Source organism: Ambystoma mexicanum, chromosome 3q, assembly GCF_040938575.1.
Source record: "Ambystoma mexicanum isolate Mex_15411 chromosome 3q, UKY_AmexF1_1, whole genome shotgun sequence".
Lineage (NCBI taxonomy): Eukaryota > Metazoa > Chordata > Amphibia > Caudata > Ambystomatidae > Ambystoma > Ambystoma mexicanum.
In genome coordinates, this window is record NC_090926.1 from 1,204,657,493 (window position 1) to 1,204,673,653 (window position 16,161).

General features: G+C 43.0%; 1 protein-coding gene across 4 annotated transcripts in view; it reads left to right on the plus strand.

Moving 5' to 3' along the window:
- LOC138447752 (intercellular adhesion molecule 5-like) overlaps positions 1–14,227 on the plus strand; it is a 353,302-nt gene extending 339,075 nt beyond the window's left edge. For all 4 annotated transcript variants that reach the window (XM_069604069.1, XM_069604070.1, XM_069604067.1 and 1 more), the window contains one exon: positions 12,859–14,227. In XM_069604069.1, coding sequence (XP_069460170.1) covers positions 12,859–13,061 — 203 coding nt within the window. In that variant the 3' untranslated portion in view covers positions 13,062–14,227. The remainder of the gene's footprint in view (positions 1–12,858) is intronic.
- The last annotated feature ends 1,934 nt before the right edge of the window (positions 14,228–16,161 follow it).

Genomic DNA, 16,161 nt, shown 5'->3' on the forward strand with positions numbered 1-16,161 from the left:
GAGAAGGGATGTTCCCCAACAGTATAAATATTTCCTTTAAAAACTCAATAAGTGTAATTGATAAGGATAATTTCTGCACCAGCACTACAAATCATTCCCAATCACAGTGCTAGTAACATGAACAAACTTACCCAGATAAAATATGTTGCATTGTACCAAGCTTGAACATTCCAGCATTAAGTGTTGTAGTGTTTCCATCTGATCTGTTATACACAGCCATCACTTCCTTTTTACAGATTGTAAACCAATACGGGGACCAATCACTTCTAAAGTATGGATACAGTTCAACCTAAAATTGAGAAGACACATACGAAAGGATTGTGAGGAGGACGTTATTACATAGGTCAATGTCCCAGAAAACCCAGATGAAACTTTCTGATATTCTCTAGAGTTTTAAGTTGAGTTTTGAATACAATCCCAATTCTCTATATTATTCCATTCTTTAAAAAAAAATGTAATAAGGAAGTTTTCCATGTCTGGATGTAGGCCTGCCTCAATAATTGTTCACACATTTCAATAAAGATCTTCAGGAAGATCTCGACTAATTTATTAAATAGTGTATTCTCTACATCTTCCTTAATTTTAAAATACAGCATCAGCTTATTACATTTATTTGTGTACCACCAAAACGATAATTACGTTATCAATACAGGCACTTATTTACATGTTTATGTGACGATTTCACACTATGTGCTACAGAGGTCATAAGTTCCAATCCTTAAAGTTACAGAGGGCGATTATTAAAGGCACAGAAACTGGCACAAAGGACATTCAATTATGTTTTAGGGCACACATCAATTACTCCATAGGATGCGCAAAAGATACTGCAATCTTGCCAATATTGTTAACCAATATACAATCTCATGCAGCCTATCTTATGACTGTCTTTTCAATTTTCACATCCTATAGCATGTTTCTCCCTCAACAATACCTGAACGTGTTAACTGTTAAGAGCGGTAAAGGTACTAGGCTTAGTTATCTGGTACATCAAAAGTCTCTTCAGTAACGTTAGCAGACCAACAATTGGAAGGAGACCACTATTATAATCTGTGCCATTCGATCCCTTCATTGAGGCCGGCCAAATAGCTATTTGTGAGGAAAATTAATGATTGTTCTTTCCTTAAAAGGCGATTCGGAGTATCAGCTTTATCAGTGCTCTGTTGCAGTTTGTAAATAACTGTCCATACAAGGGAATCTGAAGGATGGTCTGTCTCACCGGTAATACCACCCCCTCAGGTTATATAACTTAAATAATTATGAATCTATTCATGATTAATGTGAAGGCTATTCCAAGATCAAAGAGGTAATTTAATGGTGCGTATATTGGTTCAATTGTATTGTATATAAGGCAGTAAGCAGATGCATGTGAACAAAATATCACGCCATATGTGGGCAATTTCCTGATGTAGTAATTTTGGAAGTGGTGTGAAGGTCATTTCATGCTTACGCGTGTTCATTTTATGATGCTATGCGGAAAATGTTTCACTTATTGGAGGACCATTTTATAACTCAGACATGTTCAGTTGCATGACTAATTTTAAGTTGCTATGGCTGCAATTTCATGGTGTTATGTGTAAAACATTGCCTTGATGTGAGATGAATTTCATTGTATGTGTGGATGGCTTTCTTCCTGGACAAACCCTTGGAGAAGTTGGTAATCTCCCAACTGACCCTCCACACTGAATCTGTTGGCTGCCTCCATGACCACCAGTCTGGCTTCAGAGCATCCAGAGGCATGGAAACGGCTCTCCTAAACGCCTATGAAGTCCTGCTCTCAAACCACCCCTCTGTTCTCATCCTCCTTGATCTTTCCTCTGCCTTTGACACAGTCAATCATGCCACCCTCTTAAAGTGGCTCCACAAAACCCTTGGTATCACGGACCTTGCACTGGATTGGTTGACCTCCTTCCTTTCTAATCGACCATCCTGTGCCCCTTCCTTTTTTCATCTCTCACTCTACCTGCAGCGTCCCTCAGGGCACTATCCTATCTCTGTGGCTCTTCAACATCTACCTTGCCCCTTTGGCCCAATTGATTTCCTCCTTCTCTCCTAATTTCCAGTGTTATGCTGATGACACTCAGTTCTCCTTCAAGGTGCCCCTTCTACACCCTCTTCCCCTCTCTCAGTCCTGACTGTCTGACTGCTATTCATATATGGTAATCAGCTAATGATCTCTGTCCTAATGCCAGTAAGACTGAGATCCTTCTCATTTGAACAGGGTCCCCTGCTCCCTGCTTCCCTCCCTCTCTCTGGCCACCTTCTTTGGGTCCCCTCCCCTCAACATCTAGTGAGGCAAAAAACCTTGGTATCATCTTTGACTCCGCTCTCTTTTTCTTCTCTCACATTATGGACCTTGCCAAGAAAGCACACTTTCAGCTTCACCCCTCAGAGGGATTCTCCCCTTCCTTACATTCCCCCAGAAACTCAATGTTTCCAGAGTTCTGGTTCTCTCTAGACTACTGCAATAGCCTCTTCCTCAATCTACCTCTTTCCACTCTTCGGCCCCTTCAACTGATCCAGAATAGAACTGCAAGACTTATCCTTGGCCTAAAGCCCAGGGACCACATCACTCCAGCCCTTAAATCTCTCCATGGATTCCTGTGGATGCAAGGATCAAATTCAAGACCCTGTGCATCATCCACAAGGCCTTCTGGTGCCTGGGACCCCACTACATCCAACTATCTCTCCTTAAATACCTCCCTGCTAGAGCCCTTCAGACTTCTAGCTCCAACTCTCGGCAGATCAGATGTTTTTCCAAGCAAAGAGTGGGGGATAGATCTCTCTCTTCGGCAGGTGCTTCCCTCTGGAATGGCCTCCGTGCCCTTCTCAGACTTGAGCCGGACCTCCGTAAGTTCCGGAAGCTTCTCAAGTTTCTGCTCTTCTCTACCTCCTTTCCCCTCCACCACCTGCCGCGGATACTGGTGGCCTGGTGCACTTATGAGTTACACAGTGAACAAGGCCCTCCCTGACCAGTCCTCACCAGCACCCCCTAATCAGCACTGCCCTCCCCTGGTCTCTTCTCTGACCAGCCTGGTGGGTTGACCCCCCTCTCACACTTAGATGGTGGCCCTCCCCTGTCCTTGTCTGGCCCCTGGTCTCGCCCCTCCCCCTGAGCACTTGCCTGGTCCCTGGGCCAGGCCCATCCCCTCCCTTTCTCTACCCACTGCATCTATTCCTTTGCATTATTCCCAACCCCTCCCCCTTCACCACTCCTCTATCCCAAGCACTTCTTCCTGTCCTGCACTTGCAAAATCCGAATGACACAAGGCCGAGTAAGACCGTTACTGGTGTTTTATATCCCCTGTACCTCCCCACCTCCCCCCCCCCATTGACTTGTGATGCCTAGAAACACTTTTTATTGTACTGTGCGTAGAAATGCTCCATAAATGAAATAAATAAATGGCCAGATATTTCATGAACCCTCTGAATGGAATATCACAAGACTATTTTCTCCTGATCTCTCCAGAGGTGTGCTATGGATGCACCGCTTTGCACCATTTGGATAAAAACATTCTGGAAGATTTTTGACCTTGTTCATTTTAAATTTGTTTCTCTAATATGTAATGTGTTTGGCAAAGTATGCAATACCCGAAAAATTTCACAAATGTGGACACATTAAATGACTATTGTTTGTGGATATTAACACAAAACTACCCAATAATCAAATATGGATAAAATCATTTTCAGTATTTGGGTTTAGTTTAGAATGCTTTTGCAAAAATAACGTACATAGTCTCAGGAGGATAGCTCAGGGGCAACGCGCTCGCCTTGGAAGCAAGACGCAGCGGCGCAACACAGGGTCGAACCCCGGTTCTGTGCTGAGAAACCTATAAACAACCAATTAGATTTCATTACATTACCCTTTTCTTTTTGACACGACCGACATTGCGTCACATAATGTGACATATTGTCAGACATTTAAAGCAATTTGCAGTGCTTTCTTAGTCTTGCCAGCCACCTATTAATACCTTAGAAGTGGCAGGGCAACATAATGAAGAGAGGATCCCTAGAGTGCCCCTCGTGACATATATACGCATGACAGCCCGAAGACCAAGAAACGAGAGATGCCAGTCGCTGTTTGGCCAACCCCCAGGAGGGCCAGTAACTTCCACGTATATAAGCAGATTTTCTCTTAGACAACAGTTCAAACCTTATCCAGCTGACATCTTCGTGGATACAGGTGCCTTAACACTGGACCTGGTTGACTAATAATAATTATCCAGCTGTGCTGACGTCATTCGAGACACCACGACATAGTAACGTTAGCCATGAAGCAAACTCGCATCTCTGCACAAAGTTACACGGACACGCACGTACACACATGAAGAACATGCTTACACAGTTCTGTAGATAGAGGACAGATACATATGCATACTGTCAGAAGCCTTTTCCTTTTCATTAGCAAAATGCAGAAACACAAGAAAGCAACAGATGCAGAGCAAGCTTGCAGCCGCTTATTACCACTAACCATATGGAACTACAGGATCAGATAAGGAACCTGGAAGGGTATCGCCACATAATATCCCCAACAAAAATATTTCCGTAGACATGGCCGTTTGGTTCGCCATGGGCAATATTTTTGTTGTGGATATTATGTGGGAGCGGGGGTTTACAGGGGTGTCCCCCGCACATTAAAAAATTGTGCGGGGCTTGCAGGGGTGTCTCCCGCAGGGTCCATGTGTGAATATCGCTGCAATAAAATATGGTGATATTTTTGCATCGCGATATTTTTGCGGCGGAATTAACACATGGAACCCTTGGAAGAGCCAGTACCACTAACCCATAAGGAAAAAAGTACAATATGGACATATAGAAATCCTAGCATAACTATAGTAGAGTTAAACGAAGCCGCAGGTCTCATAATAATGGATGAAGGAAAGCAGATTTTACAGCACACACTCAGAATTGCTCCTGGCAGCCAAGGTCAGAGGCGAGCAGATCATTCCTGGCTCCAGGGACAGGGAGCCACCTGCGAAAAAGAAGAATAAATCTTCACTAATTGCAGACCAAAAAGCTCAGTTTAGCGGTCCTCACCCACGTGGTGCGGCTGAGCGAACAATAGCCATTTACCTGCGGTGGGAAGAGGAGCAGTTCCCAGCAAAGAAGACAAGAGCTGATCATGTGTTGTCTAACAACCTTGCAATCTGCAGGCACTCTCTCAAGCTAGGTGGATATACCAGTGGCAACAATGGGTACACATAGGGCCTCATTACGGGTCCGGCGTTAACCCTGCCGGTGCTACCTGCGGGTTGCTGCCAAACTCGTAATATTTCACTAACGCCTGACTTCCCGGTGCCACCGAGAGATTCAAAGTCCAGCGGCCTGGGAAGACAGGCTCTGGTAAAATGTAAGTCCCCATTCCCATAGAGTCCCATTGGACTCTATGGGAGGTGGGACTTGAGGGCCTCGCACCTTTCTTAATGGTGCTGGCGCTTCCGTGAATGGTCTTCCTACCATGGCCACTGCACCCGGCAGGGTCAGACCTGTCGTGCACAGCGGCCACGGCAAGCAGACATGTAGTTTACCAGTCCGGAAACAAGGGTGCCGGTGAGCTTACTGCCACCCTTGTTTCCGGAGCGGCAAACTTATAGTCTTTCTCATCCCTTGAGAAGGTACACAGAGCGCTGAGAACAGAGCAGGGTCCCTGGCCTGAGGAAGCCCGCTCCAGCAATCTGATAACACAAATCCAGGGGGATGGCAAAGGATAAGGGCCAATGGTTGTCCTACTGCCCTGCAACAATGTCATAGTTTTTGGGGAAGTCTCAGGCGAGATCACTTGACATGCAAGGACCAGTCAGCTAATCTCTATACGTGCCGTCTATAGGCACTACCATCCAAGCCACCCAATACTGTGAGCTCTTAGGTTTTTGGGGAAGGGCTCTCAGTAATGACGACATTTACTAACATAAACTCCTGACATGGGCTCAGGAGCTGTGATTGCTGGAGAATTGTTTTCCTGTATGATGCCTGTCTGTTCTAGAAAATAAAGGACAGTCCTCCGTCATTTACAGGGGGAGGGTTTGTTGGGCCCTGGGTACTCTGCTGAACAGTGATTGTGTAGCATGAACTTCAGTCCTCTGGTATACCTAGTTTACAGTTATAGATAGTGAGTGTCCCGCAGAAAATAATTCAAGTATTTGTGAAAAATAGTTATGAAGTTAATCTTTATATAAATGAATGTTCCCAAATCCTTGAATAATTTTCTGTGGGAAAGTCCATGTATCTAAATTGTGTTACCCATGTGCCCTCATTTAGTATTTGTATTTATTTATAAAGCGCATACGCCGGAGCATTGAACACAAGTAAAATCTATTACAGACAACCTTACGGTGGTGGAGAGAGAAGGAACGTTTTCAGCCTAGTGCGAAAGACAGGCAGAGCAGAAGAAGAACAAATTATTAGAGAAAGAAAATTCCATTACTTTGGAACAATCTGGTCAAATCAACGAACGCGGGATGGGGAGCAGGGAGGCTTAGGCTTGGAAAGGAGAAAGAGAGCGATAAAAGATATAAGATATAAGAGATGGGAGATAGGGTTGAAAAGATCATTTAAATATTTGACTGCAATTCATTAAACGTTAACGAGAAGAAAGACTTCAAGTGAGAGCCAGGAAAGAGAAAGGAGAGCTGAGAAAATAGATGAGCATGAGGGAAGAGAGCAGAGAAGAGCAGTAACAAGAAAAAATTAAGCCTGAATTAGGGTATTTGCAGCAGAAAAGGTCAAGCGATGACAAATTTTGCAGGTGTTGTATAAGTGGAACTGACAGGTATGGGCAGTAGTATTAATGTGGTGACAAAAAGGGATATTAGAATTAAAGAAATATGCCCAGAATGATGTGCAGGGTTAAACATGGTAACAGGACAAGGGAATTTTGGGGGCGGGAGGGGTGTGGGGGGGGCGGTAGAGCTGGCGAAGGAATGGGTACAGACGAGGAAGAGTGAACAAATATAATGTTGGCCTTTGGGGGGTTAAGATGAAGGAAACAAGATTGCAGCCAATACTGAATTGTGATCAGACATGAGGAAAGAGAAATAAAAGACAGAAATTCAGAGAAAGAGGGAAGTGTAGAGAGAAAAAGTAAGGGACCAAGAACTGAACCCCGGTGGGCACCATATTGCAGTAGTAGAGAAGCGGAACGAGAGGCAGACCAAGAAACAGTAAAGGTAGCGTGGAAAGATAAGATGAAAACTAGAGAAGAAAAAGAGGAAAGAAAATTGGTATGATTATGTCAAATGTAGTGGTAAGATCGAGTAAGATGAATATAGAAGAGTGTTAAAGTATCTAGCGGTGAGGAGTTAGTGCATAAATTAAAGCTGTTTCAATCTAATGCATGGGATGGAAATCAGATTGGTGAAGGTGAAGGAGAGAATGTGTATGAAGGTAGTGAAATGAAATTATATGTTATTTATATGGTGCTCGTACATAAGTGTTTCAGTGAGAGACTTGGGACTGGATGACATGCTGAAGAAGTTCCAAAAGAAAAGAAGAGTTATAAGGTGATAGAGGGAAGAGAGGGATATAGTGACATTGTTTTCAGGATAGGGAGTATAATGTGTTTTTGAAACTCAATGGGAAGATAGAGGAAGAGAGAAAAGTGTTAATTAAGGAAGAAAGATAGGGGATAATAGGTGGGAGGACAAGGGATCATCCAGGAGAAGCATAAGCATGAGTTCTAGAAAGAAAACTGGCAGGGTTATTAACAGAGACAGCAGTAAAGGTGGATAAACCTAGGAGTGGCCATGTAGATGAGACAGAGGAAGGGAAAGTAGAGGAGGGAATAGGGAGGCACGTAGCTAAGGAATCTTGGATGAAATTGTTGAAAAAATATAGAGCAGAGAGAGACGATAATCTGACAGGGACTGAAAAAGACAACAAGGGTGGGCAGAGTAGAGTTGAATAAGATCAGGAAAATAGCATGGTTAGCCTAAAGAAGGGCAGAATTATAGGAAGAATGAAGAGAAGAGAGAGAGGAAAGCTGTTTTATGTAGGAATAAAGGAGTGCAAAGTGTGAATGGAGTCTAACGAAGTAGGAAAAGAGGAAAAAAGGGCTACAGCTTTGTTAGGAGTGTACCAGGAGAACTTAGCCAAGGAAGGTAACAAAGAGGTGAAAGTAGGTAGGATGGAAAGAGGGTTAATGTTCCTTAGATTGCTGTTCCAAAATGAAGTTTGATTTATAGGAAAGACAGAAATTGATGGAATAGAAAGGGGAGAGAAGGAGAATGAGAGAAAGTAGGGTCAATGGAAGAGAAAATGAGGTCAAGTGTGGAACTCCAGATGTGGAATGGAGGGGATGGAAAGAAAAGAAGATTGTAAGAAAAGACCATGTGAAGAAGAGGGCAGGAGGCGTAGGTTAAGGTGTGGTAGAATTTAAAGTCTCCTATCGGAAAAAAGGGAAAACGAGAGGTAACGATCAAAGAAAGGAGGGTGTTTTAAGTAATAGCAGAATGAAGATAAGGGACAATGAGGGCAATTATTAATAGGAAAAGTGAAAGGGTAGGACTAGGTAGGTAGAGAAGGAAGGAAAATGGTATTCTAAACATGAAAATGATAGAGGAACAGGAGGAGAAAGGGCAGTAAATGACTACAGAAACAGAATGTCTGTGCCGCTGTTGGGTAGGTGCAGACAGGTGGATTGAGAAACGGATGTAGATGGAGTAAACAAGGAAGCAGGAATGGCGGTATCAATACAAGTAACCCAGGTTTCAGTGATACCAAGAAAGTGAAGATTAAGATGGAAAAAGATTGAGGATAAAGAGAGTCTTGTTACATTCAGACTATGATTTAAGTAAACAATGGAAAGAGATGGGGAAATTAGAGGAGGGAACAGAAATAAGATTATTGGGATTGTGCATGCGTAAAATGAGATGGGGAACAGAGGAGCAGGGTGTTGTGAGAACAGGTATAGAAATGTAATGTAATGTAACCTTATTTGTAAAACGCAGAAAAGGCCTGGTGGTATCAAGGTGCAAAGAAACATGAGAGGGCAAGGAGGCAGCTAGTTATTAACACTGTGTTGAGCTGATTATGAAAGACAGCTAAAACATGGAGTGGCCTGTAGATGGCAAGGAAGGGCATTCCACAAGGATTGAGCCAGCACAGAGTAGGATCTGCCCCCTGCACAAGCACGTTGAAAACGGGGGACAAACAACAAAAACTAATTAGCTGAGTGAAGAGATCTCTTGAGTTGATAAAGAGAGAGTTCCAATTGGAGAAATTTGGCCCCAGCAGAATGGATTGCGCAATGAACAATGCACAAAATCTTAAAATTCGCCCGACTTTTAACAGGCAGCCACAGTGAAGGTGCTGAAGAAGATTGCAGGTGTGAGATATTCTAGGAGCATTTAGGGCAAGCCTGGCAGCTGCATTCTGAAAAATCTGAAGGTGCTGGAGTAGCACCACTGGCTGACTAAGGTAGACTCTGTTGCAGTAGTCTACCAACCCCATTATAGAGCCAGTTACAATTATAGCTCTGGCTTTGCTGGGAAGAAAGAGGAGAACCTTCTTCAGAACCTTCAGTCTGGCAAAACCAGTCTGACATATTGAAGATATCTGCGCCTCTCTAGAGCCTGAGGACATGACTTTTATGCCCAGGCTCTTGAGTAGACCAGAGGGTTTAGGACAGTGCCCAAGACATGCAGGCCAATACTCTGAGGACCAGCAGCCTGGCCCACTACTAATACCTCAGTCTTCTCTCCGTTTAACTTGAACCAGTTGTTGGCCATCCACGTCCCAACTGCTGAGAGGCAATCTCTCAGTAGATGGTGGGGATTTTCCTTAGGGGCATTTAAACGGAAGATTGGCCTATATGAAACAAAGCACACCAAAGCTAGAAATATGTTTGGCCACTGCGACCATATATAACTTAAAAAAGCAATGCAGAAAGAGCCGAGCCCTGTGGAACTCCAGAGTCAATCGCCATAGAGGGAGAAGTGAACAGAGGAAGGGACACAACCTGTGTGTGATCAGAGAGAAAAAAGATAACCATTTCAAAGGGGCACCTGAAACTCCAACATCAGAAAGGCACTTCAAGAGTTTCTGATGGCTGACCGTTTCAACCGGCGTGGAGAGATCGAGCAAAATAAGAATAGTCGTCTCTCCGCGTTCCTGTAATATTGCGATATCATCATGAAGCGCAACCATCATGGATTCAGTGACCATTCCTGGGCGAAATCCAGCCTGAAGGGGATGGAGAATATGATTGGTCTCAATAAAAAAGGCCGACAACTGATGGGTAACAATAGTTTCCAATAATTCTGCCGTAGCAGGAAGAAGAGAGATGGGGCGATAGTTTTCTGCCATTGCCGGATCGAGATGGGGTTTCTTCAACAGCTGAGAGATCACGGCATGCTTAAGAGGCTTAGGAATAAAGCCTATGGTGCAAGAGTATTCAAAAGCCTCACTGAAAAGGGGAGCCAGGCTCCCAGAGAGGTCTTGAAGAATAGGGGTTGGCTGGCGAAGCAGATTTCAGTTTAGATAGAGCAGCAGTAACCATGCTCTCTGAGTCTGTCACAAAGTTAAATCTATTCATACATTGTTCGGTTGGACAGGATGGAGGCTCCGTGCTACTAAGGGGGGTAGATCTTTCTGCACATATCTTATCACGTAGAGCATGGAATTTTTCATGAAAGAAGGCAGCAACATGGTCGTAATGGATTTGGATACAAATGACTGTAGAAGGAGACTGAACCGGAGTAGATAGTTCTTTGGCTACATGAAAAAGCTCCTTAGAAGCACAAGAGGCAATAGTAAGGAGTACTACTAATAGTAAGCAGTTGAAGATAAGTGTAAAAGCGAAGGAAAAGGGGGAAATATGCTATGGAAGAATGTGAACAAAGCAGAGAATGGAAGAAGGAGGAAGACAACATAGTGTGATAGTAGGAGTATAATATAGGAGTCCAATAGATCCAAACAGGGGCACAACAGAGCAGGAAAAAGACAGTATGAATTCATCCCAACATAACTAATGCTAGGAGGATAGCTCAAGTGCAACACTCTTGTCTTGGAGGCACAACATCACTAAGCAGCATGGTTCAATACCCGCTCTCGTGCTCACAGACTGGAATCTGCCATGAAGCTCAATATAAGAAACTTTTTTTTTATCAGTAAGTTCAATGTTTTCATTTATGTTCCTTTCATTTTAGTGATATGTTAGTAAGGAATGCTAGAATTATTGTTGAAACTTGACTATCAGAGACAGAGGCTATTTCTTAGGTAAATTTGTACACTCTTTGTTTTGTAAGGAAAAAGGTGAGATACTATATTATCACACAAATCCCAACTTAGATTGTTTACGATTTTCATTTGCACATTCTTGCAAACTACAGAATGGGTACCGTAGCATGGCCATTGTTATCCAGCTGCGTTCACAGCCGGGTAATATGAAGTTGTTTTGGAGCTAACAACAACACGCAGAAATAAACATTTTGTGACCTTTCTTGTACGCGAGACGGCTTTATTTTGCACTTGCTCTTCCTTTAAATGCAATTGAAAATTTGACTCTTCTCCTCATAAAGGAAATATCTTCTTCACTTGTATGAGAACCTCAGGATGAAGTGCTTTTTGACTCCAATAAATCCAGGAAACAATAACGAGGTGCACACATTTCAGAAAGACAGCTCTTTAATGCATGCAATTATCGGCCGGTAGGTCAGTCAGTCTCAAGTGACTATAAGGCTGAGAACCCTTGACCCCCTTACATCAGGCTACAGTATTTATAAACAAAAAACACAAAATTACAATATATTTCAGAAATGAATTAGATGCAAATCCCTATTTTCCTACTGGCTCTCACTATTTACAAACCTAAAGAACAACATACATTACCCTACTCTATTAGTTAGTGCATTGCACACGATATTCCAAATCCACCCCCTGCAGATGGCCTAATAGGGCAATTAGTAAAAAAAGTGAAATCAGCACCTCATGACAACAATAGTACATACACTAACATCCTTTCCCGTGACACCGGACATTCTGCATCCTAGGCCGTTCCCAGACCTTGCAGCTTCCTCGCCATGAAGCATACCTTTGCAACTACCACATTGACACATGTTGCTGTCCCCATTACTCATCCTTCTAGCTAGCTCAAGGACAGGAACTGTTAGTTTGCAGGACATTCATCTCACGTGAAAAAATGTAACCGAGGCCCCACACTGGAGAAGTAATTTCTTGTATTATTTGTGCTACCAAGCCACTCCGCCAGAACTCTGAAATCCTAACACTTCTCTAGAGGGCAGTAGTCACAAAGCCTGAGTCTGTATTTTGGCAGTGCCTCACCTCGAGGTCTACTTCACACCAGAACACGTCTTTTTGTAACTATTGCATTTTCATCTATTAATTCTAAAGACATGACTTGTTATTATTCCATGTGCTCAAATTCCCTGGGAAAAGCTTCATGAGAAAAGATACAGCAACCTCATCCCTGAAACAATAACTAATATGATTAATATTTGCACTTCCTTGCTATCCAGCCACGCACGCAGCAACTTGAAATGTTCTCTTGGATGCGGCAGAAGCAAGGCCAAAATGGCAGAGACACTAACACAACATGGCACCCATACCAACATGAAAATGGCAGAAACCCTCCCGTTTTTAGTATTCTCGCAGCCTGTATTTCCCTTTATATTTAGGGCATTGCATTTGCATATTAACAGTATCATAACCATGCTCTAAAAAGGGTGGAACGTTTTGCAGTTCTTTTTCATGAATTCTCTATTGTTGCACAGAAATTATGTTAAAATGTTCCTATGAATTGATTTTATGACTAAGGGAGTGATGCTGTATTTTTTCCTCATAATTACCAGTTGGTATGCTACTTATTTTTACTGTTTTGTAAAAAAACATATTTCTCTCTTTTAGATACTTTGCCAATTCTCCTTGGCGCCATCATGGGAGCCGCGGCGCTTGCGGCAGTTGCCGGTATATCTGCAAAGATGTATCTTCTTCACCGAGCTCAAATATCCCAAAAATACCAGTTATCGAAAGCCCAAGAGCCTCCAAATGCAGAAAACCCAACAAACTCTTATGTAAAGATGCCACAGTTTGAGATATGTGATGCCTGAATGGAGCCACCGTGGACAGGTGCCTATTATTCACACCTAGGGAATGCCTGACAGAGTAGAAGCCAAAATAGGTTTCTGACAATGTTTCATCGCAAGAAATGCACTGAGCAGACATTTAAACATGGTATCTCCTACACCTGGTTTGCTTGTTTCAATAAGCGTCGTCCACATGATTTCAGAAAAAGGAACTTCGATGGCTTCTAAGTCAACACCAGCTTTTATCTATTTATTTAAAAGGACGAAAAGAACATTTCCTCTCATTTTCACCTCAATGCCCTATTTGCCAAGTGGGTCAAATATAAATGAAACAACAATGGAGTAGGTTTTCTTGGATTCTGAATGCTGTTTTTAGACTGGGCCGAGGTTGCCACAAGTCTTGAGGATTGCAAAGGAGGGACCTGTAGTGACTAGTTGTGAAACCAGTGGATTAGTATGTTACACCATTCTGCAAGGGTTGAATATGTCTAAAGAGATCCCACGTGTGGGCTCACGCAAGTCAATGCTGATTCACACAATAGGAGGAGATCTTACAAGGGTCTTGGACAAAAGGCGTGTTCCCTTTTACAGGGGTGTTCAACCTGTAGCTCAAAGGTGTTCCGTTGCTCGACAAGAGTTACACTGGCCGTGCAGTGGTCTTTGATTTCCTTGAACTTTTCGCTGCTTTCAAGACCCTCCCCAGAAAAGGATTTGAATGTTTCCATAAATTCAGAATACAAGACCGGCTCCACCAAAAGACAGCAACTTCCTTAGACATAAATACATGAATCTCAAGTCTGGCTTTCATTGGACACATGTTATTTGGTTCAGGTATTTCGGGGGAAACTGTTTCTTGTGAAACAACAGCTGTGCATTGTCCATCATGAGTTTGAGTTAGTTGGATAGGAAGCTTATGAGGCCCCTTGTTTGCTCTATTAGCCATAATGCATGGATACTACTCACTTTGCACACATCACACGATTGTTTTTCGATACACCAGAATTCCTGTAAATGTAGAAATAAATGATAGGTCATTTTGAGGTAATTCGAATGATATTTACCTATGATTTTTATCACTGCAAAGATAAAATCCTTTTACACTAAAACAATAAATACTTCCGTCTTTTCAGCCAAAGTAAATCAAGTTATTGTTGTACTTCATTGAAATAAATATGTCCAGAGTACATGAACTGTGAGACTTAAACGTAATCGGTTCTGTGTTTTTTAAAATTTTAATTATTGCATAAATGGCTTCTTCTGGTGAATCTGGTCTCGGGGCCAAGGGCAGATATAGTGCGGGGGGATGGGGAGACTCTGTGTTTTAGGAAATATTTCTGTGGTTCACAGGGAATTCTACTCGTTTCCTGTGTAAAAGGATAGAGTGCCATGAAGGAGTTGTTCATTGAAAACTGCAGAGAATTTGGTTCCTTCGCTGGCAACCCCACAGACGCCCAGATCATTTTCGTTTTTCTTGGGGTGGGGGTGCTTTAGTGTGTTTGAATTTGAAAAGGGTGCAGTGTTGTGTGCAGACTGCCATTACTGGGCCTCATTACAAGTTTGCCAGTCTGGAAACAACGGTTACGGTAAGCTTACTGGCACCGTTGTTCCCGGACTGGCAAACTACGAGTCTGCTGGCGGGTGTCGCTGAGCCTGCCAGGTCTGACCCTGGCGACCGGTATGGCACCCACCAGCAGATTTTGCCAGTGCTTCCGTCGTCCCCATTCCCCTTGAGTTCTATGGGACTCAAATGGTAATGGGGAAATACAATTACCGGCGCCTGACTTGCTGGACCGCCGGGGTTTTAATGCAAGTCAGGCGCCGGTAAAACCGGTTTTACTGGCACAGCTACCGCCGGACTCGTAATGAGGCCCAGTGTGTACGGAGACAGGCTCTACGCTGGTGCTCTAGGCTTCTGGGAGATTCCACTCTACTCTAAACCTCCTGTCCCCAGAGATACTCTTTACCACATTCTCCAATGTTGGGCAAATGAAACATTTTCAGAGGATGTGCTTTTTTTAATTGCGTGACCTGCTCATTTATAGATCGCTGTCCGACAACGCAAATGATGCACTGGGTACATGGTGTTAATGCATGGCAGGCTTCCAGCACACATTTCACAGTGACAAGCTCATAAAGGACCTGTCTTTGTAAAAAAAAATCAACAAAAAGAAAACAATTGTTATCGCTGTTCGGGTTATACTTTTTTTCGATCCCACTTGAGAGATTGGAAATGAACCTGTCATGCACTGTGCATCCCATTGCATCCCGACGCAGTGGAACGTGTTTGTTTTCTTTGCATTTTAAAGCGTACCCCATTTGACATACGACAAGGCTAATGTCTATATAAACCATCTTTTGAATTTTCATATTCTGACAATCAGTGAACAAAAACACCTGGCCTAGATATGTCAGTGATCACAAACAAGTGGCCCCGATATGTCATGTCATCAGTGACATGTGTGATGTCATCTTTGATGTCCCGGGTGTTAGTGTTAGCAGTGCACGGTGGTGGCATGAGTTATGGTTGCTTAGCTTTACATAACTAGCGAATTTCTGGGGGGTGCCGGTTTTACTTGTAACGATAACGTGCCCTTAACAATGTTTCTTTACTGAATTTCATAGGTTTTTATTAGTGCAACTTAACCATAACGTCCATTTAAAGGTTTTTCAATTAATTTCATAGGTTTTTACCAGTGCACCCTAATATGCTACAAATTCCTAATATCATACTTACCTCCAATATATCAGCATTTTCAGCCAATCTAAAAAGTTTCAAGTAAAAATTGTGCCATTCGCCACCTCCAAATAACATTTTTAAAACTTCTATGAACTTTCTGCAACTTTTTAGCACCGTTTCCTGTTCACCGACGTTTGCGTACATCTGATGTCATGGCAGACTTTAAAGATAGTGCATTTGACCACTCGAACATGCGCAGTGTCATGACGTGTTCGTGGGCGGGTCTGCGCTTCGCAAACCAGACCGTACTTCGTGAACAGTTTGAAACTGCATTTTCAGCTGATCTAGGAAGTTTCAAGTTGAAAATGTACCCTTAAACAGCTCTTCGACCTATTCTTACTTCTTTTTCCCTGTGCAAACCCCTCCTGCCCGGCTATCTATCGCCCA